This window comes from Peromyscus eremicus, chromosome 4 (genome assembly GCF_949786415.1).
Source record: "Peromyscus eremicus chromosome 4, PerEre_H2_v1, whole genome shotgun sequence".
Classification (NCBI taxonomy): domain Eukaryota; kingdom Metazoa; phylum Chordata; class Mammalia; order Rodentia; family Cricetidae; genus Peromyscus; species Peromyscus eremicus.
The window spans coordinates 6388819-6415044 of record NC_081419.1 but is presented as its reverse complement, the minus strand read 5'-3'; the positions used below and the strand labels follow the sequence as shown (position 1 = coordinate 6415044).

The 26226-nt window shown below is 52.2% G+C and overlaps 2 protein-coding genes across 8 annotated transcripts; one reads left to right on the top strand and one right to left on the bottom strand.

The window, feature by feature from the left end:
- Positions 1-4: 4 nt before the first annotated feature.
- Bbln (bublin coiled coil protein) lies at positions 5-3829 on the top strand. 2 transcript variants are annotated; one of them, XM_059260059.1, is made up of 2 exons: positions 5-129; positions 3394-3829. In XM_059260059.1, exons 1-2 carry the CDS (start codon positions 33-35, stop codon positions 3564-3566), a joined length of 270 nt encoding a protein of 89 aa, XP_059116042.1. In that variant the 5' UTR covers positions 5-32; the 3' UTR covers positions 3567-3829. The 2 variants fall into 2 exon arrangements, with proteins under 2 accessions (XP_059116042.1, XP_059116043.1); XM_059260060.1 differs by lacking the exon at positions 5-129 and adding an exon at positions 670-867.
- Ciz1 (CDKN1A interacting zinc finger protein 1) lies at positions 2310-20448 on the bottom strand. 6 transcript variants are annotated; one of them, XM_059260055.1, is made up of 18 exons: positions 20344-20448; positions 19533-19710; positions 19193-19308; positions 17588-17659; positions 15980-16209; positions 12726-12819; positions 12532-12634; positions 11467-11999; positions 11108-11229; positions 10255-10449; positions 8978-9102; positions 7580-7667; positions 7065-7178; positions 6797-6952; positions 5819-5888; positions 5571-5692; positions 5050-5214; positions 2310-2661 (listed from the first exon to the last, which is right to left on the bottom strand). In XM_059260055.1, exons 2-18 carry the CDS (start codon positions 19703-19705, stop codon positions 2641-2643), a joined length of 2499 nt encoding a protein of 832 aa, XP_059116038.1. In that variant the 5' UTR covers positions 19706-19710; positions 20344-20448; the 3' UTR covers positions 2310-2640. The 6 variants fall into 6 exon arrangements, with proteins under 6 accessions (XP_059116038.1, XP_059116040.1, XP_059116041.1 ...); XM_059260057.1 differs by lacking the exon at positions 2310-2661 and having other exon boundaries at positions 4965-5214; positions 11467-11650; positions 11744-11999; XM_059260058.1 differs by lacking the exon at positions 2310-2661 and having other exon boundaries at positions 4965-5214; positions 11467-11650; positions 11756-11999.
- Positions 20449-26226: the final 5778 nt, after the last annotated feature.

The window sequence follows — 26226 nt, the reverse complement described above, 5'->3', positions numbered from 1 at the left end:
TTCCCACCAGTTCATGGAGTGGGAGATGACTGATGCCGGGCTTTATCATGAAGCCTCCTATGATGGACAGCCTCAAGCAGAGCCACTTAGCACAGACCTTTCGTGGCTCCCGGGGCCACCTACAGCAGGGTATAGCAAGCCCTCTCTGTATGGGAAATCTGACACACAGTCCTTGAGAAGGGCCTCACACTCCTCCCCAATCCATGCCCTATTTATTGGCATGGGTCAAACGGACTGGCTCTACATCTACTATTCAGGCTAGGGTCTAGAATGATTTCCAGCCATAAGTGTAGCCTTTGAGAGCCCTAAGAGAAGTGATAAGGCCAAGATAAGACGCGGTTGTGCGTCATCTGGGGGAGGAGCGGTGATGGGAACAGAGTTCTCGAAGCTATAGAAAGCCTTGGAAACCGCCTGTCTGATTCTGACCATGCAGAGGGGCGGAAGCAGTAGGATGGAGTCTAGTAGAAGCCTCAAGCTCTAGCGGGCCAGGGTCTCTACTGCCTGGCCTTCGGTGCGTGCTCCCTCTGCCGACCGCGGGGCCCAGCGGCCGGGAAAGGGACGGAAGCGAGAGGAGGAGCCTGAGAGCGGACGGGGGCGGAGCCCTGATTGAGGGCGTGGCTTGTGAAGCCTCTGGGCGGGGCTCTGGGCGGGCCCCGGTGCGCCGCTGCGTTCCACCCTTCCGGCCCCGCGTTCCATCAGCTGCTGGCACCTTCCGCCCAGCGCCGGCTTTCCGCGCGACGGTCGCCAAGTTCTATTTTCGCGTGGCCTCTGCGGCGCCCGAGCCCGCAATGTCGGGCCCCAACGGGGATCTAGGCATGCCGATGGATGTGGAAATGGAAGACGAGAGTGACAGCTTCGGGGAAGCAGGTGACCCGGGCGGGGGTGGGGATGCTGCTGAGGCGACCTTTGCTTTGCTAGGGGTACAGTCCTGGGATCTGGAATGGGGCCGGGGTGGAGGGTGTGTGAGGGACTGAAGAGCCATCCCATCCCGTCCCTGGGTGGCTCTGGAGTTGTCCCCACGGCCACCTCGGAGGCAATGGCGAGCACTAGTGAACGGATCCCTGGATGCTGCAATACTGGGGAACCGTCGCTAACCAGCCCTGGTTGCATATGGGGAAACTGAGACAGCTCCAGAGATGCTTGTCGGTTTGGGATTTGCTTTAGCCATTTTCTTCGCTGAAGGGGGCGGGTCCTACTTGGCTCTCCAGGAGGTGTTGGCTGGGTGGGCGTCCCACTGTGCTGAGTCAGCACCCCAGCCACCTGGCTTTGCTGGTGTGATCGGCTTATCTAGCACTGTGTTGGGTGCACAGCACTGCACAAGGACCTCGGGGGAAGCGTCAACCCACAGACTTCCTTTGCACGTTTGGGAACCTCAGTTTTCCCATCTGCAATATTGGGCACATTGTTGTCTTCTGTTTTGAGATGTGTCAGGATTAAAGGGAAAATGGGATGGAAAATGGTTAGACTCTAAGATTCCAGTGTACAAGTTCCTTCTGACAGTGGATAGTGCACACACATACACACACACATGCATAGTCAAGCCTGGTGCCTTGCCTAGAGGGCAGGACTTGTGCAGTAAGGATGGGGTATGCTTTGTTTAGTTATAAGAGCTTTATTGAGCTGTAAGTGACACTATAGATTTTACCATTTAAACCGTACAGTTCTGCAGGCCTTCATATATTCACAGCATATCCATTGTCACAACAGTTTTAGAATATTTTTCTCATAAATAAAAGTTGCCCTCCAACTGGAGGCAGGTGGTGGGTCATTAGGCTTACAGTGGGCAGTGTTGGGGACCGGGATACGAGTGCAGTGACTGCTGGCAGCCATGGTGGGAACATCATGAGGGGACTCGGGGAGGGGGCAGTGTAACACTGAGTGGACACTGGGATGGTGGGGAGAGGGGGCAGTGTAACACTGAGTGGACACTGGGATGGTGGGGAGGAGGCTCTCCATTCCAGGACAGGAACAATGGCTAGTGGGTACCCCGATGAAGCCCCTCTGCTAGCCTGCCATGAAATGGGAAGATGGATCATAACAGCTGTCTGTCTGGTTCTTCATGTGGCCACAGCAATTGAGCTCTCGTGTACTGGAACCCTCAGTGTCCCCCGCTCCAATAAGGAGTTGCAGGGGTATAGCAGCTGGGACTCAAACCGAAGGGTTCTGTCACCAAGTAGCTATGGGAAGTGTTCTGGTTCCTTCCTTCTTAGGCCTCAGTTTCCCCATCTGTGTCATGAGGGATGGACTTTAAGATCCAGCAGCCTTCACAGACTATTCTCTGTCAGGGATGTCCTCTCTGGGAGCCATCCCTGGGCCTTTTTCTTAAATCCACCAGCTACTTCCCTTCTGGTCCCAAGCTGGCAGCTGAGTACTTCTGAGTCACAGGCTGGCTCAGAACTGGGTCCCGCAGTGGGCACAGACCCAGACCTTGGGTCCTAAGGGACACAGCATTGCCAAGAGGCAGGTCAGAAGCCACTGTAGAGGAGGACGGGGAAGACTCCGAGGAGGAGGTATTTTGAGTTGATCCTTGAAGGGTTGCTGTGGTTGATGAATTCTAGGTGGTAGACAGTTGAGCAAAGGCAGGGACCGGAAACCAGAGCTTCATTCATTCATCCATTCACGCATTCATTCAGTAAGTGATTATTTGTGTTGTCGAGGGCACTGGGGAGACAGCAGAGAACACAAGACCTGTCACCTCTCCCAGATCTCTACAGTGAGTGTGAGGTGGAATACAGACGAGCATCCAGCCAGTCACAGTAGTGATTCCTGAAGGGAAAGCTGTGGAAGGGGGAGGCTCCCTGGGAGGGCTCCCCTTGGTGACAGCCACACTGAGACTTGAAATAAGTGGTATTCATCCCAGAGGGAAAGACAAGGCGGCCACCCAGTGCATTCAGGCACAGCCAGCAGTACATTCAGAGGGCCTGAGACAGGCAAAGCAGGTGAGAGGAGAGGAAAGGGGTGGGGGACGGGGATAAAGAGGGACGTAGGGGGCTGGGTCTGCTCCAGGGCCCAGAAGCTGCTGGACTCTCTTCTGAAGGCAGAGGGCTGGAGGTCACATGCCTAGCAGAGACTTGATTGCCCAGCTCTGGACATGGCTGTAACTTCTAGGTAGCCGTGGAGGGGAATGCAGAGGGAACTTGTCACATGATAGGACCACCAGCCAGGACACTGGCAGACTGCCCCAGGACCACTCTAACCCTACAAAAAAGGTGTGCTAAGGATGACGCTTTCCCTCCTGTGCTGCCCTACTCATTTCCCCATGGTGACACTAAGAATCAGAGAGATTGGGGATGTGCCCGAAGCCCTGTCGAGGGAGAGCTAGGGACACTGGGTGTACTGTCTATCAGCCCTGAGGAGGCACAGGACCTTCCCTGTCTTTTCCCTTCCTCCCAGAGTATGCTGCCATCAACTCCATGTTGGATCAGATCAACTCTTGTCTGGACCACCTGGAGGAGAAGAATGACCACCTCCATGCCCGCCTCCAGGAGCTGCTGGAGTCCAACCGGCAGACACGCCTGGAATTCCAGCAACAGTTTGGGGAGGACCCCAGTGATGCCAGCCCCTAGCTGCCAGGAGCCCCCAAGCAGGCCCCACCCTCACCTCTCTAGGCCATGTTCTGGCCTGGGTAGATACTACCTGGCTTAGACACCATCTCAGGTACTGGCCTTCAGATCCCCAGTGGGTCTACCAGCCTGGACCAGGCCCCAATGCCCATCATCCCTTCTGGAGCCAGGTGTGGTCCTACAGCTTACTTGTCTGCCTGCCCAGCTCTCGTCTCTCCTCCCTCCCCCAGGACTGAGTGTCCATATTAAAGAGATCTCCCACCCCACTGCCCCTCTTGTCTCTCTCTCTCTCTCTCTCTTTTTTTTTTTTTGGTTTTTCGAGACAGGGTTTCTCTGTGTACCTTTGGAGCCTTTCCTGGAACTCACTCTGTAGACCAGGCTGACCTTGAACTCACAGAGATCCGCCTGCCTCTGCCTCTGAGTGCTGGGACTAAAGGCACACACCACCACCACCACCCGGCCCCTCTTGTCTCTCTGTGCCGGGGTTAAGGACCCCAGTAGCCACTTGAGGCAAATGGAGCAGGCTGTGGCTCGTGGGCATGTGATAGGGCTGGGGTTCTTTTATTTCTGATCCAGGGGTAAAGGCAAGGTCAGGGCTTCCTCCCTACCAGGTGTGCTGCCCGCTAGCAGCTGCTTGCCAGCCTGGCTGAGTCAGACATGCTGTGTGACTGTGAGATATATTCAGCCTCTCTGGGCGCTAGGGCCTTCCACCACGATGACCACCTCTAGGGTCTGACTGTAAACCTTGGCCTTCCACTCTAGCCCTAGTCTTCCCAGCTGGCAGTGACAGCCAGACTGTCTGATCTCTAAGTGCGAAAACAGAGCTAAGGCTGGGCCCTGCACTGCTCCTCTGTCTCTGGGTTAGGAGGGCTGTGCCCTCTTGGCGAACCAAGAGCTGAACCTCAGCAGCAAGGACCCCCGCCCCCCCAATCCTAACTCCATGTCTGACTCTGCAGCTGGACAGAGGCCAATACAAGAGCCAAGAATGTACACCTAGGGTTAAGTCCTGGCTGTTTGCAAGTCACATGACCCTGCTAAGGCCTCAGTTTGTCTATCTGCAACTTGGGGGTAGAAGCAAGACCATCTGCTAGGTTAGCAGCCATAAGGATTCTCTCAAGTTGCCTTCCTAGCCCTAATACACGAAGAGGTAAACTGAGGCTCAGAGAAGAGAAGTGCCTTGTAGTCCTATTCCAGCAGGGAGCCTGATCTTGGCTTCCCTGGTCCTCCACCACACTGTGTCCAGAGAGACTAAGTTCCCCTTCCTGTATCCACCCCGACACAGTGCTGGTGGGGACCGCAAATCCAAACAACTCTTTATTGGATTTGGAGTAAAAACACCAACATGTGAACATTTCCACGCAGATACCTAGAAGGCATTAGCAGATCAGGCCCTAGGCATGTTGGGTGGCAGGAGCGCCCTCTATCAGGTTTTGAGGCGAGTTGAGCGCCGAAGGGGCAGAGGGGGGTTGGGGAATCCAGGCTTCACCTTGCTGGGTAGTTTCGCTGTGTCCTGGGGGTTTGGCTGGCTGAGCGGGCGGCCACTGCCACTGTTAGAGGTGAAAAGTGCAGTCAAGGCATTTCGGGCATTGATCGCACACTTGCGGCTCACGGGTCGGCTGGCTGGGCTGGGGTTCTTGGCTGCTTTGTATTTCTAGATCCGAAAGTTTTCAAGTTAGGCACAGCCTATGGCACTCCTGGCCAGCAGCTGCTTCCCAACTTGGGCCAAAACAGTAATGATTTGTTGTGTGACCCTGTCTGAAGCTCTTAACGTCTCTAGGCTCTGGAGTCACCCACTCCCCACCCCCAACACACACACACACACACACACACACACACACACACACACACACACACACGGACATAACCCACAGAGCCAAGCCTGAGTCCTTCCCTGCTGTGGGAGTATGGCTGGGAACTGGCTTGGTACAGCAGCAAACAGCTGCTGGCCATACCCGCCAGCTTGAACAGAGGCCGTGCCCCAGGCAGGGCAGTTGGATGGCCACTCACCTGCAGGTTCTCAAAGTGGGCCAGGGACTTGCAGTGGGAGAGCCGCAGCCCTGAGTTACTGTCGTAGAACTTGTGGCAGATGCGGCAGACGTAGCCCATCACGGGCACCAGGAAGTCCACACCTGGGGACAGACAGTGGGGGCTGCAGACGCGGGTCCCCCTCACCAGCTGGGGGTCCCACCGCCCGGAGGGTGGGCTGCCTGCTGCAGTGCCGTGCCTGAGACTGGGGGCTTAGCTTGGGGTCTTACCATATGCCGTGTTGGGGTTGTAAGTCTCTGAACCCTTCCGTTCCTCTAAAGATGGATCTCTTGACCTCACCTGGAGAGGGAGTGGGGCTCAGATGGGATATGCCGCAGGCTCCACACGGACACCGGTCAGGGGCCTGCCGGGCACCCACGGTCTCCAGCACACCAACCATCCCCTCGGCTCACAGCTCGTTGAGGGTGGCCTTCTTTGAGCCATGGCGTGCGCTGATCCTGCCTCCCAAGTGTCCTGATGACTGCTGTGGGTTTCAGTTAGCCCCTTCCTCAAGCCAAAATAAACCCCTTCTTTCTTAGGCTGCTATTTCAATACATTTGAGTGTGTGTGGGCGTGGGTACCTGAGGCTAGTGCTTGTCAATCTCCAGGGACTGGAGGCATAGGCAGTTACGAGCGACCTGACATGGTGTGGGGAATTGAACCCAGGTCCTCTGAAGAGCAGAGCAGCTTCTCACCACCATCCTTTTTTTTTCTTTTTGAGACAGGGTCTTGGTATGTAGCATGTGATGGAGCCTCTGACCACCTGCCCCTGGTGCTGGGGAGTGAGTCTAGGGCTTTGCACGTGCTAGGCAAGCCTGTCACTGGGCTATCGTTCCCAGTCCTCTGCCTTCCCCTCCCCACCCCCAATCCACCTGCATTTCTTTTACTTTGTCCAGAAATAGCATGAACAAAAGGCTCACAGGACTTTGGACAGTCTGCTGTAGCATGCCTTCTGCACCCAGCTAAACACCGTTCCCTCTGCCCTCCCTTCCCCCACAGTCAGTCTCTCAGCCAGCCTTTAAGGCCCTTGTATACTTCACCTGTCACTCAATAGTCAACGCTGTGCCTATTTTCATGGCCACATGTGACACAGCCCATAACTGCATCATGCGTTAGTAGCTACAAATGCCAATGCAGTGTCTGGGTCCCTGAAGGAGCAGGAGAGGCCCTCTCAGCTCTATTAGCCTCAAATGGCCCACCCCACATACCTGCTTGCAGAATTCCTCCTCAGCCTCAATCTCCTCCTCCTCCTCCTCCTCTTCCTCGTCCTCATCTTGATCACTCTCAAAGCAACCAACGGCATCCACTGTGATGAAGTGGTCGTCCTCTGGGTTGGCTATCATCTCCTTTTCAAGTGTCTTCAGCTGCCCACGGCATGGACGGGGGGCTTAGGTCAGCTATGGGCAGCTGAGGGTTCTAGGCCCTGCTCTATGATCTTGGGGGAAGGCTTCATGCTATGTTCAGGCAGCGGGTTACCTCCTTGGCCTTGTCTTTGTGTCCCTGGGACTTTACATGCTCCACAAACTTCCGAGGGGTCTTGAAGTAACGGTTGCATATGGTGCAGAAGGGCCTCAGGGACTGTTTGGCGATCTGGGGAAAGGAAGGCAGGCCATGTGGTGCACTGCAGCATCCCTAGGTATAAGCCACACTATCGGTGGCCCAACTCAGCTCTGCCCCTACAATGGGACATGCAAATCACTGCTCTTCACTATGTGGGATGGTAGGTGCCAACAGAGACAGGATCGGAGGGAGAATGGCCACCAAAGACCCCCCGTAGGCTAGAGGCTGAGCAGCAGGGTGAGCTGGTGCCTCCACTCAACAGATGGGCACAGGAAAGCCCAAAGAGGAACATGACTGACTCACCAAGCCACGTGACTGACAGTCACATGAAGACAAGAACAGACTTTACCTCCCACTCCCACCCTGGGCCCCTCCCCCGCCCTGGCTTGGCACACACAGGTGCCTTTGCAGCATGTGAGTGGCTCTGGCACCTTGTGTTCCTGTGTCCTGCGGTGCTGGATCAGGTCTCCCATGTAGTACACCTGGCAGGTATTGCACCAGCGTTTTGGTGGAGGCTCTCTGAAAGACGACAATAAAAACAAGCAGGGCATGACGCTGTATTTTCCTGGAGTGCTCCGGAAATGCAATGCAGTTTGGAAGGGAGGGTTTAGGTCAGCCTACAGTGCCTTCCTGAGGGGCTAGGGTTCTAGTCGAAATAGCCAAAAGACAGAGGAAAGAACAGAGATTCCTGACTCCTCTGAATGAGAGCTAACAGACATGCGCTCTCTGTCCACCAGGCCAAAAGCAGAGCAGCCATGAGTTCCTGCTGTCTCCTAGTCCTTGGTAGAGCCCAGCCACTGACTCAGACAGTTGTCTGTCCAGCCCGGGGAAGGTTTCGACTTGTCTTCAACAAGCCTTAGTATGATTCTGAACAAGTCAGCTTAGACCTCACCATGCAGTTGGCTTTAAACTCTTGAATTTAGTTGGGCATGGTGGTGCACGCCTTTAATCCCAGCACTCGGGAGGCAGAGGCAGGCAGATCTCTGTGAGTTCGAGGCCAGCCTGGTCTACAGAGTGAGTTCCAGAACAGCCAGGGATACACAGAGAAACCCTGTCTCAAAAATCAAAAACAACAACAAAAATCTCTTGATCCTTCTGCCTCGGCCTCCCAAGTGCTGGGATCACAGGTGTGTGTCACCATAGCTGGCTTTGTTATTGACACTCTGAAACTGTGAGGCTTCCTAAGTTACCCAAGTTCCTGGATTCTCCTCAAATACTGGGCACTCTGGCAACCACCGAGGCAGCTGACCCAGGAGACAGTCCTTATCTCCCAGTTCCCAAGTCGATCTGGTTCAGCATTCTCCAATGACACTTCCTAGCCTGCAGGCCTGTGACACCCCACTAGGGCCTGGCAGCTGCCACAGTGCCGCCCCCCCCCCCCCCCCCCGCCCTGTCACTCCAAGTGCTAGTTCCAGACTCCAGGTGGACATTTCAGACCAACCACATCCCCTGTGACAAAAGGAGGCCTCAGAAGGTCTAACCCCAGGCCACAAGATGACCTGATTCTTGCCATCGTGCTGCTATGGTCGGGGCCAGCACACAGACCAGAGGAGCAGGGCTCTGTACCCTAACCCTCCTCCCGACCACGGGGGGGGGGGTGGGGGGTGGGGGTGGGGTGTCACACTATTCTCACCTGGAAGGACCCTTAGGACACTCGCTACACCCCTCGTCAGACTACTTTATAGATGGGAAACTGAGGCCCAAGGTTACAGTTACTGGCATGCGGAGCAATGATTAATCCCCAGGCAGACTTCAGGGAGTGTCTCTTCAGGGCCTGGTCTGTGAGGCGTCCTGCCCCACACCGTGAGCCTCTGCCAGCCGTTACTCACTCTGCCTCTCTCTCCAGAATGTCCCGAGGCATGGGCAGCAGGGACAGCAGACAGGTCTGCCTCGAGTGCTGCATTTCCCCAAGCCGCTGTTGGTGCTGAGCCTCTGACATGTGGTCCTGGAACTCCTGCGGTACGAAGGAACCAGAGGTGGCTGTGAGCCGCAGCCATGGGGGGACACCTCCAAGCGTCACGGCCATCCTGCATCTCTGATCCTCTGACTCCGTTTCTCCCGCATGGCCTACCAGCATGTGCCACCACAACTGGCACATTTTACACAGCTCAATGTAGGCCAGGGCAGGGATGGGAAACTGAGGCACAGAAGGAATCGACACCCATATCCAGGAGTGCTTCTGTGATAAGGAACATGGCTCTAAATGGTCCTGCTCAGTCAGGGGCCACAGTCGCAGGTAACTGCTACTGGAAACAAGAAAGAGCATTAACGAAACTGGAGGGCAGGGCTGGAGAGACGGCTCAGAGGCCAAGAGCACTGGCTGCTCTTCGGAAGACCTGGCTTTGCTTCCCAGCTCCCACATGGTGGCTCACAACCATCTGTAACTCAAGTTCCAAGGGATCCGATGCCTTCTTCTGGCTTCTATGGGCACTGGACCCATGTGGCGCATAGATAGACATGTGGGCAAAATACTCATACACATAAAATGAAAATAAGTCTTTTAAAAAAAGTGTTTGTCTTTTTAATGTAAAGAAATTAAGTTCTGGCTATATTGCCCAGGTCAATCTGAAACTCAGGTGCTCACGAGTCCTGTTTCAAATCCCCAGGTGGCTAGGAGCAGCTGCAGCAAGCCCAGAGAGTCCCAGCCAAGGATACTATCCATTTATCTATTTTGCTCCTCACATGTTAAGCAAGGGCTGAACTATATCCCAACTGTACTTTTTTTTTTTAATTTTTAATTTTGAGACAAGCTCTCTCTCACTAAGTTGACCAGGTTGCCCTTAAACTCATGATCTCAAGTAAATAGACTCAGCCCTACTAAGACTACTGTTACTGTTAATGCTCCCCTTGCCTGGGCCCGACATGGGCTCAGAACTTCAGTGTCAAGTGCTGAGCCCTAAGACACACAGTGAGGTAAGTTCTTGGCTGTACTCACTGAAAACAAGAGGAAAAGACGCAAGAGTAGAGTTTACTTCTGGAGACCTTGATGGTCAGTCAGATTTGAACCAGGTTTTCCTTGATCCTAAAAACCTGCTCTACCATCTGGGCCGTGTAGAGAAGGCAAGCCCGCAGGCCCGCAGCCCCCAGCTCTCCTCCCCCACAGTACCTGCTGGCTGCTGCAGCTGGCCTTACAGATATAGCAGAAGAACTGGAGGGTCTGCTTGGAGGACGTGCTGGCAAGGGCAGGGGCGACAGTGGAGTCCCCAGGACGAGGTCCAGACGTGAGGGGTGTGGTGTTGAAAGCCCGGCTGTCACTGCTCTGCAGGATGGTGACCTTCAGGGAGCCCCCAGCCCCCCACATCTACAGTAGATTCAGAGACAGGGTTTCTACCATCTGGGTGTTGATGGTGATCCAGCCCCAACAAGAAACACCTGTGAGCATCGTTTCCTCAAAGTTTCCTGATAGGGAACCTGAGGTTAGGTTCTTACGTGACTGCCCAAACATACACAGAGAATATGATAGCCAGGATTTGAACCTAGATCTCGTGTGTGTGTGTGTGTGTGTGTGTGTGTGTGTGTGTGTGTGTGTGTTACTATGTAGACCAAACTGGCTTGAAACTCCCAGAGATCGGCCTGCCTCTGCCTCCCTAGGGCTGGATTAAAGATGTACACCACCACTCCCAACCTAGCTCTGTTTAATTCTAAAGTCCAACTCATACCACTCCTCACATTGATGGATGGGGAAACTGAGGCCCACGGAAGAAAAGAGGTTGGAAGTTTTGTCATGAGATAGAGTTGGGACCCAAGTCCCACAGGAGGTTTTTGCTAAGGTACTCTTTGCACTAAAATGCTGTCACCACATGAGGGATTAGGGACTCTATCGTGGAGTGACCAGATCAGAAGACACTCGTCACCCAAATCACATCTAGATCCTCAGAAAAACGACCTAGGAGCAGAGGAACCCCCGTGTGGCTGACCCGTGCAGCCAGGCACAAGGCTGCTGTCAGGCTTTGACGCACCCCAAGCAGCTCTCCTGCTCTTTTTTCACATTCTCCCACATCCAGGCCAACAGCCGATGCCTCCTGGCTCGTGTCTTCACTGCTCTGGGCACCTACTGGTTCTGGCAAGGCCTCCTCCGGGCCTGAAACGACAGATAAGTTCCTTTCCCAGAGTGTGTCTACCATCTGGGGTCCACGATCTGCGTCCAAGAGAGCTGGCTTCTCTGTCCACAGCCATGACCCTGATGCTCAAGATAGGGATGGCCCCAGCTCCGGACCCTGGGCCCAGCCCTCAGTCCCCAGTCAAGGCTAACCAGTGCCAGGTGGAGAAGAAGGCTGGGCAGGGCTGGGTCTGCCCAGGAGTCCACACGCTCGCTCACCTCCCCCAGCTTCTGCAGCGTCAGATGATGGCTGTGGTTCTGTGGCACAGGCCGGGACTGACGCTTGCTCTGGTTGGGGTGCTGACCCCTGTGGCCAAGTCTGAGGCTGGTCCTGGGTCTTCTCTGATGTCTGCTCCTGCCTCTGTCCTGGAAGCTGTTCCTGTGGCGGTGCTTGGGCAGATACCTGTGGATGTGTCTGTGTCTGGGTCCGTGTCTGAGCTTGCTTCTGTGGGTCTGTCTCCTGTGGCTGCACCTGCCGTGGGGGCTGGGAATGTACCTGTGGTTGTACCTGATTCTGCTGTGGTGCTAAGTGCTCTGGAGAGGTCTGTGTCTGTGCCTGTTTCTGCAGCCTTGGCTGCACCTGGGCCTGGATCTGCACAACCTGTGGCTGGCAATGTGGCAGGACTTGGGCTCCTGGTGGCTCAGGCAGCCGCTCTGGGGTCTGTGTCTGCTTCAGTGCTGTCATCTGGGTCTGAGGCTGGACCTTTGCTTGTGGCTGCCCTGCAGGCCCTTTCTCTGTGGACTCCTCTGAGCTAGGAAAGATCCAAAGATAATCAAAAAGCCAGGCAGTGGTGGTCTACGCCTTTGATCCTAGCTCTAGGGAGGCAGAGACAGGGTGATCTCTTAAGAGTTGGAGGGCAGTCTGGTCTACATAGTGAGTTCCAGGTCAGCCAAAGTTGTCTCAAAAAACAAAAAAAAACCAAAAACCAAACAGGAAAATCAAAGATCAAAACTGTTCCTTTCTAGAGGCCTATGACCCAGTTCCTAACCCCAGCTCTACTTACAATGGGGGATCGGGGAAGCCTGAACGCTGTTCAGGCCTGTTTCACCTAGATAAACTCAGGGGCATTGGCTCTCCACCTTGCAACATGTTTTGAATTAACCCTATAAACTGGCACCATCCATGCACTCTGCAAAGACCCCCTTCCTCCTAGCCGCCCAGCCTGGCCTCCAGGTGGCTCTCACTCAGGTAGATACAGGGATGAACCTGACCCTCCCCCCAGCCAGAGGCCAAGGCCTAACTCCCAGGGTTCTGAGCCCCAGCATGTGGCCAGCGTCACTCACCTTTTCGACCTTTTGGCTGCTGGTTCGGATGCCTCAAAGGCCTCAGGCTCAGGCACTGGGGTCTCACTCACCATGCCATCTGGACATACGAGCAAATCTTGGTCTGCAATGAAGGCAGGTGACGGAAGCCAGCTCCAGGAGACGGCCTGGCTCACCTGCCACCGAGATCCCCCCTGCCCTGATGTCTGCCTCACCTTCAGGGGTGTCCATCTGGAGCTCCGAGGCTTCTTCAGACCCCTCTGTGGGGTCCTCCCTGTCTCCCAGAGGCACTGTCTGGGAAAAAGAATCCTGCTTCTTTTTAGAATCCATTTTTTAACCTCCACCTCACTTGCAAACACCCTCCTGCTCTAGGGACTGACGGGGCTGAAGGGCAGATGACCTGAAACACCTCAAGAGTCATTGTCTGAGGTGCCTGCCCATCTATCTATAGACTGCTTTTTCGATCTGGGCTAGGGACACACAAAATCTCTTGGTCCCACTGGTCATCTCGACTTCCCACTCCCTGTTCCCTAGGGAGCCAGAGAGAGCCTTTGGCCTAAACCCTCCCAAGGCCTCCTAGCCCTGGGATTCTCCTAATCCCAAGCCACTGTCCACTCTCTCCACTTTCATACCCTGGACCTCTGCCTCTTCTTTCCCCTCTAGACCCCCCCACCAGTATTCCTGCTACCTCTCCATGCATCCTTGCTGGCCTTTCTCTGGTCAAGCCACGCCCCCACCCCCCACCGCCCCAGCCTGCCCCTAGCCTTCAAATGGAGCCTGCGAGCTTCTATGGGGAGCCCCCAACATAGGCAGGTCCAGACCCTTTTAGTGGAGTTTCCCAGTTTTTGTTACTCTCATTTATTTGAGACAGGGTCTCACTTATTTCCAGTCTTAATTAATTGCTCTCGTGTAATTGCATCAATATCTCTTACACATACACCCAAGACCCACAAAAGTGCCAGGCCAGATGCCACATCTGCACTGCTGACCAACCACTTCCTCGGCACCTTGGGAAGCCCCCAGGTGCCACTCACAGCTTCCCTTCTTCCTGCTAAGGCCTCTCGGCCTGGTGAAAACACATATGTACCCCACAGCAGGACGCTGGGCCCTCTAGAGCCTACCTAGCTCTTGCCCTGGAAGACCCAGGGAGTCAGGGAGCCTGGATTCTGTGCCTGCCTCAACCACCGCAGCCTGTCAGCTGTAGTGCCCCATATGTAAAACAGGAGCATAGCCATGACCTGTGCCAGGCCTAACCCCCACGGGGAGGCTGAGTCCTTCTCTGGAGGGAAGGCCTTCCTACAGATGAGGGAGGATGAAAGCAATTACGTAAGGAGCATTGTTCGTGCCCTAGAAGACATCTGAGAGCCGGTCTTGTGCAAAGAGCTGTAAGGACATGCAGGGCCAGAACAATGTGTGTATGTTCTCCTTTGTGAATCTCTGAGTCTTCTGCATGTGGTAAGATGAACCCATGAACACACTAAACCCACCAGGTGGCCGCTGAGGGCTTTAGATGCAGGTGTGTGAAGACCAGGCCCTCCTGGTACTCTACAGATGCAGCTGTATGAAGACCACGCCCTCTTGGTACTCTACTTTTATTCTATGTATGAGGATTACACATTTTTGAAACTTTTAGGCAGTGATACAATTCTTTTTTTTGTTTTGTTTTGTTTTTTTGTTTTTTGTTTTTTGAGACAGGGTTTCCCTGTGTAGTTTTGTGCCTTTTCTGGAACTCACTCTGTAACCAGGCTGGCCTCGAACTCACAGAGATCCGCCTGGCTCTGCCTCCCGAGTGCTGGGACTAAAGGCGTGCGCCACCACTGCCCAGCACAATTCTTACTTTTTGCAGAAGCAGAGCCTCCAGCCCCGAGCCTGTGCTCTACCACTGAGCCATACCCTCGCACCTTCAAAGTAACATTCAGAGCTGCCCGTCCCACACCGTGACCACTAGCCTCAGGAAGACACTTGAAACGTGGAGTGTTTAATTAATGTGGAAAGCTTAATGACACAGTAGATATGGAATATTTAGTGGTTTTTTGGTTTTTTTTTTTTTTAAGGACAAAATGGGGCATGGGGAAATATACTGGTAGTTTTAGGAACTTGGGAGGCTAAGGCAGGGGATCACCTGAGCCGAGACTTCTGAGGTCAGGCTGGGCAACACAGGGCACAGAGGTATTGGAAATCTGGGAGGTAAGACCTCGTCTCTTAGAAAACAAACAAACAAATAATCAATCAGCAAGAGATCTTATTTATTTTTCATTTATTTATTTTTGGGTTTTTTTGAGACAGGGTTTCTCTGTGTAGCCCTGGCTGTCCTGGAGCTCAGTCTGTAGACCAGGCTGGCCTCAAACTCAGATATTCACCTGCTTGTGCCTCCTGGGTGCTGGGATTAAAGGTGTGTGCTACCACTGCCCAGCTCATTTATTTATTTATTTTTAATACAGGTTAAAATGGTAATTTTTTTTACAATGTTAGACTAACTAAAATATGTTAGTAAATTTTACCTTATTTTATTCATTTTTGTTTGATTGTTTTGGGACAGCTGGCCTAGAACTCACTATGTAGCTGAAGAGGACTTCCAAACCTTTTGTGCCATCTCCAGAGTGCTGGGATTATAGGCGTACATCACTACACCTGACAGTATAATCAATTTATCTGTTCCTTTTAATTTATTTTTAAAGTTTTAAGATCTTTAGCTCAGGATGGTCTGGAATGCACAGCAATGGGGTGATGGGTGTCAGTCATCATACCTTGACCTTTTAATCTTTTTAATGTGGTTATCAAAATTTTTAAATCATATACATGACTAATTTTATTTCTACTAGACATTGCTGATATAAAGAGAAATATCAATAAGGACCAGTGAGATGTTTCAGCAGGTAAAGATGTTCGGCATCAAAACTAGTAACCCAAGTTCTGTCCTAGGACCATACGGTGGGAGGAGAAAGCAGGCCCACACCAGCTGTTCTTTGGCCTTCACATGCCCACCTTGGCACATGTCAAAATAATGAAGTAATAAAAAAATTGTTGAGCTGGGTGGTGATGGTGCATGCCTTTGATCTCAGCCCTTGGGAGGCAGAGGCAGGTGGATCTCTGATCTGGACTACAGAGCTAGTTCCAGGATAGTTATACAAAGAAACCCTCTTTCGAAAAAATAAACAAACAAACAAAAATCAAAAAATAAAAAAACAAAAACAAAAACAAAAAACTTGTTTAAGAGAGAAATAGTACATAAATAATAATAGAGTAGTATTTGGGTATGGCTAAAGTCCCTTCAAGGACATAGAGGTATTTGAAGTTTGGGGGAGGCTAGACACCTCCGCCTTCATTTTACAGACAAGGACACTGAGGCACAATGAGGGAGCATAACCTGCCCAAAGGCCAGGTGAGCCCAAGCACAGAGAGCCGGGCTGACACTGGGGTACCCCTTCACTGACTCCTACCCTGCGGCTCCGCCCAAAGCACTACTCACCTTGCAATTGGGGGTGCTGGAAGAGGTGGTTCTTGCCTGTTTCTGGGAGTTCCTCCCTGAGTGGCTGAGCTGAGAAGGGTTCATTGGGACCCCAACAGGAGGAGGACCCAGTAGGGACTGGCGCGTGGCCTGGGGAAAGAACTGCTGTAGATTTGGGGTGACCATCTGGGGGGGTGTAAGGCTGGGTGCTGCTAGGCTCGGGGCTGTCATGTTGTAAGCACGGAGGTTGCCTGTGGGGAAGAAAAGGTGAGAAGAGAGGTCACACCATGGTCCCTCAAAGCATCATGGGAATATCAGAGATAATTTCCAAGGGCAGCGGAGGGAAGGCAAAGCCAAGTTGAGGCCTGCTGTGGGCCCTAGTGAGAAAGGACTAAGGGTTGGCTTTCTGCTCCAGCTCTGTGTGAACTGCCCCAGACATGCCCTTCGAGGGACCCAGCGTGGGACCACAGGAGAACCAGCAAGCTGTTGCTTATCACTCTGTCCCCCACCAGCTTCTCTTTATCACTGAGTGGGAAGCCCCTAGCTATCCGAGGCACTCCAGGCCCCACATCAGCCCTCTTGCCTGCCAGGTACAGGGCAGATGTGGCTATTTCTATAGATAACTAAACAGAGCAGTAGCCTGCCCAAGATCTCTGAGGGACACCCGCTAGCTGTCACTCCTCCTTAACCCATCCTCCGCATCCATGACATCACCAGGCCCTAGCGACTACCAGCCATGTGCCTTTCCAACCAGGCTGTCCCTCTCCTGAAGACACTTGACCCCTCCCCGGAACTGCAGCAAATAGGCTCTCTCTGGAGCTACACTCTGACCCCATCCCCTGTCCAGAGCAGGTCCCTGTTCAGTAAGGAAGCCTGTTCCTTCTAGAGCAAGGAAGTCTGGTCCTGCCACTTCTCGGTGCCTCACATTGGTCCTGGTGCAGCCCTCAATCACCTGCCTCTGGGCCTTTGGACACACTGACCCTGCTGTGGAAGCTGCTGTGCTCCACCAATTCCCAGCATCCTTCAGACCTCCCCTTCAGGAGGCCTTCCGTGATGTCTGTGTCCCTAGAGGCCCCTCTCCTAGAACCAGCCATCTTATTTCCTGCTGCATCTCCTCTGACTCAGCTCTCTTTACTCGGGGAAGGCAAAAGAGATTTGGCACCCATGCTGAGATTTAGGGGCAGTGCAGGAGAGGGCAGCACAATCTTAAAGGCTCAGGTCAGTGTGCTGAGAGCCAAGTTCAAGTCCAGACTCTACAGCACTACCTCTGGAACCTTGAGCAAACCAATTTCCCCGCCTCTCATGTCAGATGAGGATGCGAAGTTATGAACTAGTGCATCTGGCAGACAAGCATAACGAAGACAGAGACACCGTCCCAGAGAGCCACCCAGCTCCCAGGAACAGCAAGATGAAAGACAGAATGCTCTCGAACAGAGATGGACAAAGGACATGGACAAGTCACAAAAGGAAATGCAAATGTTTGAAAAGTGTAAAAATATTTTAGCTGCAATAGCACGCAGAAGTGTAAATTAAGACATTCAAGACACAGCTTTAGCCTTTGCAAACCAACTTAGTAACTTATATGTACATATACATTTATATAGGTGTATATAAAAAAGCATAGAATACCCAATGCTGCCGTGGGCATGGCGAGGCCGGCACTGTCATACGTAGCTGGTGGCATTGCAAACTGGTCCAGTCCTTAGGAAAGTAATTTGGCAATACTTATCAAAAGCCATCAAACATCCATCCCCCGACTCAGTCACTCTATGTTGGGAATCTGAGGTGAGAAGAGTCTCAATGTCATGTTCATCCCAATGGTATTTAGGATAGAAAAGAGAAAGGGGGAAAAAGAAACAGATAAATGAGGTTTCCATAGGGCACATCCCTCTATTGAAAACTTAAATCTATCACAAATATCCTGAGTGAACCAGTAGAGAAGCTGGTGTGGCAGCTCATGCCTATAATCCCAGCCCTTGGAGGATGAGGTAGGAAGACTATTGTGAGTTCAAGACTACCCTGGCTTACACAATAAATTCCACAATAGCCTGGGCGGCAGAGTCAGGCTTTGTCTCAGAAAGGCCAAATGGAGGGGCACACGCCTTTAATCCCAGCACTCAGGAGGCAGAGACAGGTGGATCTCTGTGAGTTCAAGGCCAACCTGGTCTACATAGTGAGTTCTAGGCCAGTCAGGGCTAGAGTAAGACCCTGTCTCAAACAAACAAAAAGTCAATTCTAGCGTTGTAAAATAAATAAAACTCAACATAGACCCTTTCTTGTATTAATCATAATAATCATACCAAACTTCCCAAACTCCTTCCTAGAGAAAAAAACTGAAAGAACTATACCAAAATACGACTCTCCTGGAAGTGAGTGAATGTTTTCCTACCACTGGGTTTTTTGTTTGTTTACAATGACTTTATTTTTCAGTATTTATTTTAAATTTTAACTATGTGTATATGTGCATGTATAGGTACCATTATGTCATACATGGGAGGATGGCCCCCAAGGCAAGATAAAAGTGACAGACCCCCTGGAGCTGGAGTTACTGGACCCTAAGCAGCAAGCACTCCCAACCACTGAGTCATCTCTCTGTCCCCTTTGGTTTTTGTTGCTGATGTTTTCCTATTTTAACACATTATTTTCACTATGACAAGCATGACTTTTAAAATGGAAAAAAAAAAGGTGGCATATATATGAAAACACTGTGATCCGCTATCCTGGTAGGGCTGCCCCGTGACGGCCATCTAACCCGTTTCTGCCTGTGTTCTACTATGGGCACAGGATCCCTCTTCCTGGCCTCAGCTTGCCGACGTTCTCGTTTATAGAGGAGGTTATTTATGGGTGTACCTCCCCTTAGGGATATCAGTAGAGTCAGGAACGACTTAGAAAGAAGGGCTGAGACTCCTCCCCACACGGAGAAACTGAGGCAAGGGCACAAGGCTTCACACTCGAGGCCAGCGACAGGGATTCATGGAGGCCCAGGCTCAGGTCTGGCAGGATGCTGAGCGCCTCAGGAACACCAAGTAATCTTCATGACAGCAAGTGGTGCCGAGCACCGCCAAAAAAGCCAGTGCCGTAGCTTGGTAACTCCACTGGTAGCAGAGTAGCTTGAGGACAGTTCACCTCGTAGAGCCCTAGTATCTACCCATAAGGATGCTCAGGGTCACTGTGTGCGCTGGGAAGACTGAGTGGGACACGGAGGAAACTGGGGACTGCTGCGAACTGCCATACCTTGTAACTGCTGCAGCAGCAAAGCTCTTTGCAGCATGGAGCCATTGAGCAGGGAGGCCGAGTGGGTGCCCTGGAGATTCAGAAGCTGTTGCGGGGATGACTGCTGGGGGAGGCCCCTGTGTGATGGGAGGGGGCGGGTCAGAGGGTTGTTGGGGAAGCCATCCACCTGGAGACCCCTCACCTCCATTCTCTCCCTCTCTACGGCAGATAGAGGGTCCCCTCCAAGGTGGAAACTGATGACATTTAATACTCAAACAAGGATGTTGTGGGAGCCAGGCTGCAAAACACGGTCCGAGTGTCCTCAGACCACAGCCTCCATTCTCCCAAGTGGGAAACTCACCGGCTGACAGGCATGGGCAAGGGAGCCTGTGGTGGGGACTGCTGCAGCAGCTGTTGAAGCTGCAGTAACTGCTGCTGTTGCTGGAACTGCTGCTGCTGGAGCTGCTGCTGCTGCAGCTGCTGCTGGAGCTGCTGCTGCTGGAGCTGCTGCTGCTGGAGTTGCTGGTTGAACATGGTAGCTGCAGGAAGAAGGTGGGTAAGGTTAGGTCACCACTCTGGGTCAATCCAGCTCCCCTCCGCTCCCAAACCACTCACCCTAGCCCACAGACGCATACTGTAGGCTAGGCTGCACGGCTACACACGCCCAGCCCTGCCAAACGCAAGCCACTTTTGTACCCGGTGCTTCCGGTTCTGGTCAGCTGCCGAGAACAGAATACACACAAACCCACGCTTGCCTTCAGACCTCTATCTTCACTCCCAGCTCTTCAGCTCTGGCAGTTCGACACTCCAAGTACACCTTCCCTCCCCCAATCCTCCCCATCCCGCCTCTCTCCCCACTCAACACTTCCCGGTTTGGGATTCCACTGCCCTCTCCCTATGTCGTGTCAATAACATGACTTAAATCCGTGAGCCCTGGACAGGAAAAGCTTCCCTCCACTACAATACACCCCTACGTCCCTCCACGGCCCTCATTCCTCCACCCACTTCCCCCGCAGATATAGCCAACACCAGGCATTTGATCCCGTGGCCTCTCCTGTCCACAAAGCCTGCAGCCTCCATGAAAGTAGCCGCTACCCCTGCAGTCCACCCTCCCCGGGTGCCCAGCTCTCCACAGAGGCTTCCAGGGCGAGCACCACGCAGGCTCCCCTCACCTCTCCGCAATCCACGAAGGCGGAAGGCGCGAAAGCCACGCGCGGATTCGGCGGCGCGGGCTCCTCGGGACCCGGCTGTGGCTTGGACACTCGGAAGGCCCGGCGGCTGGCCAGCCCCCCGCAGAGCGCCCTCTGGAGGACCGGAGGCCTCACCGCGGCCGCCGCGGCCCGGAGACCCGCTTCGCGCGCGGGTTACGCCGCGGGGGGACTGCGGCCGCTCAGCAGTCGCTGGAGCCGCGGTGGCTCCAGGTGCCAGGAGGCGCAGGGCAGCGCAGACTCTGCGTCCCCAGGCCCCGGCACCGGCAAGGGCGATTCTGAGCTCCCAGGGCCGGCCGTTTATCCGGCAGAGGCATGGCGGGGACTCCACGGAGGGTCAATTCCCAACCAACCCCGCAGGCCACCACGGTCCGGCCATCCACAGAGCCCGCGTGGGGCTGGGACCAGAGCGAGCGGGCGTGAAGGGAGCGGGAGGTGTGTGTGTGTGTGTGTGTGTGTGTGTGTGTGTGTGTGTGTGTGTGTGTGTAATTCAGTTTTTCTTTTATAGTCTTGATGTTTGTTTTTTTTTAATTAGAGCCCACTAGAGGTGGTTGTGAGCCACCATGTGGTTGCTGAGAATTGAACTCAGGACCTCTGGAAGAGCAGTCAGGGCTTTTAGTTACTGAGCCATCTCTCCAGCCCATATAGTCTTGTTTTTTTTTAAGATTTATTTTATTTTATTTTATTTTTTATTTTTTTTGTTTTTTCGAGACAAGGTTTCTCTGTGTAGCTTTGCGCTTTTCCTGGAACTCACTCTGTAGTCCAGGCTGGCCTCGAACTCATAGAGATCCGCCTGCCTCTGCCTCCCGAGTGCTGGGATTAAAGGCGTGAACCACCACCGCCCGTCCAAAGATTTATTTTATGTAAGTGTTTTATATCATGTACATCACGTGCATCCTGAAACTAGAGGCACGAACATTTGTGAACCGTCTTGTGGGTACTAGGAATTGAACCCAGGTCCTCTGCAAGAACAAGTACTCTTAAATATCTCCCCTCCCCCCATTTTTAAAGGTTTATTATTTCATGCGTCCTGTATATGAATATTTTGCCTCCCCTTCCCCCTTTTTCTAGGTTTATTTTTATTTCATGTGTCCTGTATACTAATGTTTTGCCTGTATGTCTGTGTGTATTGCTGTGTGCCTAGTGCCCGCAGAAGTCTAAAAAGGATATCTCATCTCCTAGGAAGTGGAGTTTACGGATGGTTGTAAGCTACCAATGGGTGCTGGGAACCGAACCTGGGTCCTCGGGGCTCTCCAGGCCCTGATTTTCATTTCTGTTTCATTTTGTCTTTTTTTGTTTTGTTTTGTTTTTTTTTGTTTTTTTTGTTTTTTCGAGACAGGGTTTCTCTGTGTAGCTTTGCGCCTTTCCTGGAACTCACTTGGTAGCCCAGGCTGGCCTCGAACTCACAGAGATCCGCCTGCCTCTGCCTTCCGAGTGCTGGGATTAAAGGCGTGCGCCACCACCGCCTGGCTCTGTTTCATTTTGTAGTGGTGGCTGTCCTGGAACTCACTTTGTAGATCAGACTGGCCTCGAACTCACAGAGATCCGCCTGCCTCTGCTCTCAGTTCTGGCCCAGCTATAATTTTGTTTAACGGCTCTCATCCTGCCCCTAGAAGGGTTCCGATACCGAGGACTCCCTCATCCCAAGTAGTCTTGGCAGTCCCATTTACCTGGTGTTAGTGCCCTGGTCATCTTTGCACACAGCGCAAGCTTTGAGAACTGGCCGCACGGTGGCGCTGGGTACCTCGACACCAAATCACGAGCGCCGCAGTCAGGTGACTGCGCTGTCCCCTAGGCTCAGGACTCGCCACTGGCGCAGGTGCCAGGTGTTCTCACTCCACTGGGACCTGCTGAGCAGTAGTTGGGGTTAATTGCGCTAAAGTGGCTCTGCCTCAGCGCTAGGATGGCCGCAGCTGGGGGATGCGTGTTTAGGAAGCTTGGATGGTGGGGCTTAAAACTTCGAGCTGAGCGGATGGGCTTATCCTTGAAGGACAGGGATATTTGGGAAGGGAGCGGGTGACAAGAGTAAGTCCACAGGTCGGAAAATGCTAAACCCAGCACATGGGAGGCAGAAGCTGGAGGATCGCTAGTTCCAGGCTAGCCGGGACTACACAGCAAGATCTAGGGTCAAAATAATATTATTATTTTAAAGTAAGAGAAAACGCACTCTGACCTGGCCGGGCATAGTGGCCCCAGCCTATAATCTTCTTGCATGAGGAACAGAGGCGGTATGATCGCGAATTCAAAGCCAGCCTGGACTAGTGAGACCCGTCCGTCGCAAACAAACAAACAAACAAACAAACAAACAAACAAGCAAGCAAATGCTGCAGCTCGGTGGGAACCCAGGCGCAGGTACAGAAGGAGTCAGGGTCTCCTTTGCCTTCTGGCTCTGCCACCCTGAAAGACTGGAGGAGTCCTCGTCGGCTTCTTGATATGCAAAATAAATGTCCCCTCCTGTAGGTGTGTGTGAAGATGACATTACATAATGCTTATCACTGACGCCGGCACACGGCGAGCTTAGCTAGTTGCTAAAGTGAAAACACTAAAAATAATGCTGGTGCTGGCGAAGATGGGAAGCCAGTGCGAGCTGAGTGCGCACGCGCATCTTTCATGCACGCATCTGCCAAGGGTTTATCGGGGCTCTAGAACACCCTTTGCCCTTTGACCGACTAACCCCCTTGTAGGAACGTAGCCCAGGAAAACGATCAGAAAAGAGACTTTAAAAGCCAGCAAGTTTGTCCCTGGAAACGTTATTTATCATAGCAGCCTGGAAAACGGTCATCTTCGGAGGGAAAAGCTAAATAAACCGCCGTGTCGGCCTCCTTAACAGGAAGCACACAGCCGTCAGAAATGAGATTTTCAAAGGCTATGAAACATTCACAATACGACCTGGTGTGAGCTCAGCAGGTTCTCAAACTCCTGGGCTTTGTGGGGTAGGGGATAACAGTGTGTAGTGGGTTCGAGGGGATTTTCACTCTCCTTTTTTTCTCCCCTAATTTGCAGCGATTGTTTTGGGTGACTTGATCATGGGGGAAAGGCTTCCTTTTCCTTTCCTTTCCTTTTTTTTAATGTGCATGATTTTAGCCTTGAAGATCAGCTAAGGCCATGGTTGGAGGGCTCTGGGTTTACTTTTGGGGGCTAATTACCTTTGCTCAATCTCTGGCAGGCAGAATCCCCTCTTCCCCTATATATATATATATGGAAAAAAAAGATCTTCCCCATGGAGGCTGGGAAAAAAAACCTGGCGAAATCTCTTTCTTGTCTCTTAATTTTTATTTTTATTACCGGTGTGTTCTGTTTTTGTGTATTATGGGGGGTATGTGTGCCATAGTGTGGGTGTGGAGGTCAGAGATCTTCTCTGTGGGATCAGTTCTCTCTCCATCTTTACATGGGTTCTGTGACTCCAATACAGGTCATCGGGTGTTGCAGCAAGTGTTTTACCCAATGAGGCACCCCAGACCCTTTTACCTGTGTCTTGGAAAGCCTCTTTATCACAGAATTCCTGTACTCAGTGGATCTGTGTCAACACCTGCCCCTTCTGGTCATGTCCAACCAGAAAGTAAGTAAAACTCACCAGTTCTAGATCCTGTATTTTTTTTTAATTGAATAAAGAATTTTGGTAAACCATTCCCTGCTTCTAAAATCCAACCAGAAGTTTGGCTGATACTGTACTAAATGTGTTTTAGTTGGAGAAAAGCTGTTATTTTTATCCTAAGTTTTAAAATTTTTCGATTTATTTTATATGTTTTGCTCATGTGCATGTCTATGCACTGCATGCGTGCCTGGTGCCCACAGAAGTCATAAGAAGGTGTTGCATCCCCTGGAACTGGAGTTTTGTGATCTGCTGTGTGGGTGCTGGGGATCGAACCTGGTTCTTCTAGCAAGAACAAATGCTTTTAACTGCTGAGCCATCTCTCCAGGCTTCTCCTGAGTTTTCCAGGTTAATAATGAGGTCAAACCAGGCACAGAGTCTCATGCCTGTAATCCTAGCGCTTGCGAGGCAGAAGCCCAATCACTGCTGTAAATTCAAAGCCAGATTGGTCTATACAGATCAGTGGTTCTCAACCTTCCTGACGCTGTGACCCTTCAACACAGTTCTCACGTTGTGGTGACCCCAGCCATAAAATTATTTTCATTGCTACTTCAGAACTGTAATTTTGCTACTGTTATGAATCATAATGTAAATATCTGATATGCAGGATATCAGATATGAGACCTCTGTGAAAGGGTCATTCGACTCAAAAAGAGATCTCAACCCACAGGTTGAGAACCACTGATATACAGAGTTCTAGGTCAGGCAGGGCTACCTAAACAAGACCTTGTTTATTGTTGTTGTTATTGGTAATAATGAGGATGGACTGAGGATGTAGTTCAACTAGTACAATGCTTGCCTAGCATGCCCAAAGCCCTGGGTTCGATTCCAGCACTGCATAAAACCAGGTATTGTGGCTTATGCTTGTAATCCCAGCACCTGGGAAGTGAAGGCAAAAGGATCAGAAATGCAAGGTTATCCTCAGAGTTCAAGGCTAGCCTGGGCTAAAAGAGACCTTGTCTCAAAATAATGATGATGATGGTGGTGCTGGCAGTAACAATGACAGTGTCTGGTCACTGAGGCCTTGCATTGTCTTAGTTTTGCCGGTTCCCCACACCAGGACGCAGGCAATTTTTACAGTGGCTCCTGTCACTCTTTTCTATGTGGTTATTGACCCCATATGGCATCTTCATTTTGTAACCTGCTACCTCCTCAGCTCACATGATTTCTATCCCCAGTGATGTCATGTGCCTCTAGATGGCAAAAGAAGCTGCTGAATTGTCCCCGTGTCCTTGAGATCCAGCCCACCCCTGCTCATCACATTGGCTGGTGACAGTCAATGAAATGAAGGGTGAATGAATGAATGACTCCAGCTCTTGAATTCAAGGGCCAGCCTCTGTCCCTGGGTTGATGGTCCTCGCTCTTCCTTGCTTGACATCCACACCCATCCTCCTACAGAGGAGATTCCAGCCAGGAATCCAGAACAGCACGCCAACGCAGACGGCAAGGCAGGCCTGCCACCTGCCAGCCCAGCTCAGCACTCCTGGGAACCGGCCCTGTGCTCAGCAGAAGCTCCACATTGGGCAGGAGGCAGAGCGAATGTGAGACCCTGTGTGTCTCACGTGGCTTTGCCAGTGGCTGCTGCCCACCTGTGTCCCTTCATATAAATAAACACGGAGAGAGATGGAGGACAGAGCTGGGGGTGAGCTGGATGTGCACAGCTTTGTGTCCATCCCTACCTTCTGGAGCAAGCATCCTTCTGATTCAGGGCCTTACTTTGGTCATTTCTGATGGACAGAACTGACTTGTGGGTGACAGCCTCCCCCTTCCCACAGACCTTGTCGTTACATCCAGCCACACCCTCTTCTACCTTCCTAAGAGTCAAGGGTCCCTTTAGAGGGTGCAGTATGTGTGGGGTACGGCTTACAGCTATGCTGATCTCTATTGGTTCTCTACCCAAATTCGCTTCAATTCCAGATCCTGCAATCAGGGGTTTTATTACCTATCCCCTTTACAGTCAGAGAAGCTGAGGCCCCCAGAGGTAAAGTGGCTTGCTCCTATTGTTGTTGGTATTTTACTCTTTTTTGGGGGGGCCTGCCACCCAGCTCCCAAATAAATCACACACGGAGGCTTATTCTTACTTAGGACTGCCTGGCCATGGCTTGGCTTAGTTTCTAGCCAGCTTTCCTTATCTTAATTACCCCTGTCTACCTTTTGCCTCTGCCCCACCCCCACTCTCTAACTCTGTGATCTTATTCTTACCCCGTGGCTCGCTGTGTACCTGGGTGGCTGGCCCCTGGAGTCCTCCTCCTTCT

Coding starts and splice junctions, on each gene's coding strand:
- Bbln (XM_059260059.1), top strand. CDS start 33: ATGCCGGGCTTTATCATGAAGCCTCCTATGATGGACAGCCTCAAGCAG. Junction 130..3,393: donor CCGGGGCCACCTACAGCAGG/GTATAGCAAGCC, acceptor CCTTCCTCCCAG/AGTATGCTGCCATCAACTCC.
- Ciz1 (XM_059260053.1), bottom strand. CDS start 19,705: ATGTTCAACCAGCAACTCCAGCAGCAGCAGCTCCAGCAGCAGCAGCTC. Junction 5,889..6,796: donor AGGAGGAATTCTGCAAGCAG/GTATGTGGGGTG, acceptor CTCCCTCTCCAG/GTGAGGTCAAGAGATCCATC. Junction 5,215..5,570: donor CCCACTTTGAGAACCTGCAG/GTGAGTGGCCAT, acceptor TTTCGGATCTAG/AAATACAAAGCAGCCAAGAA.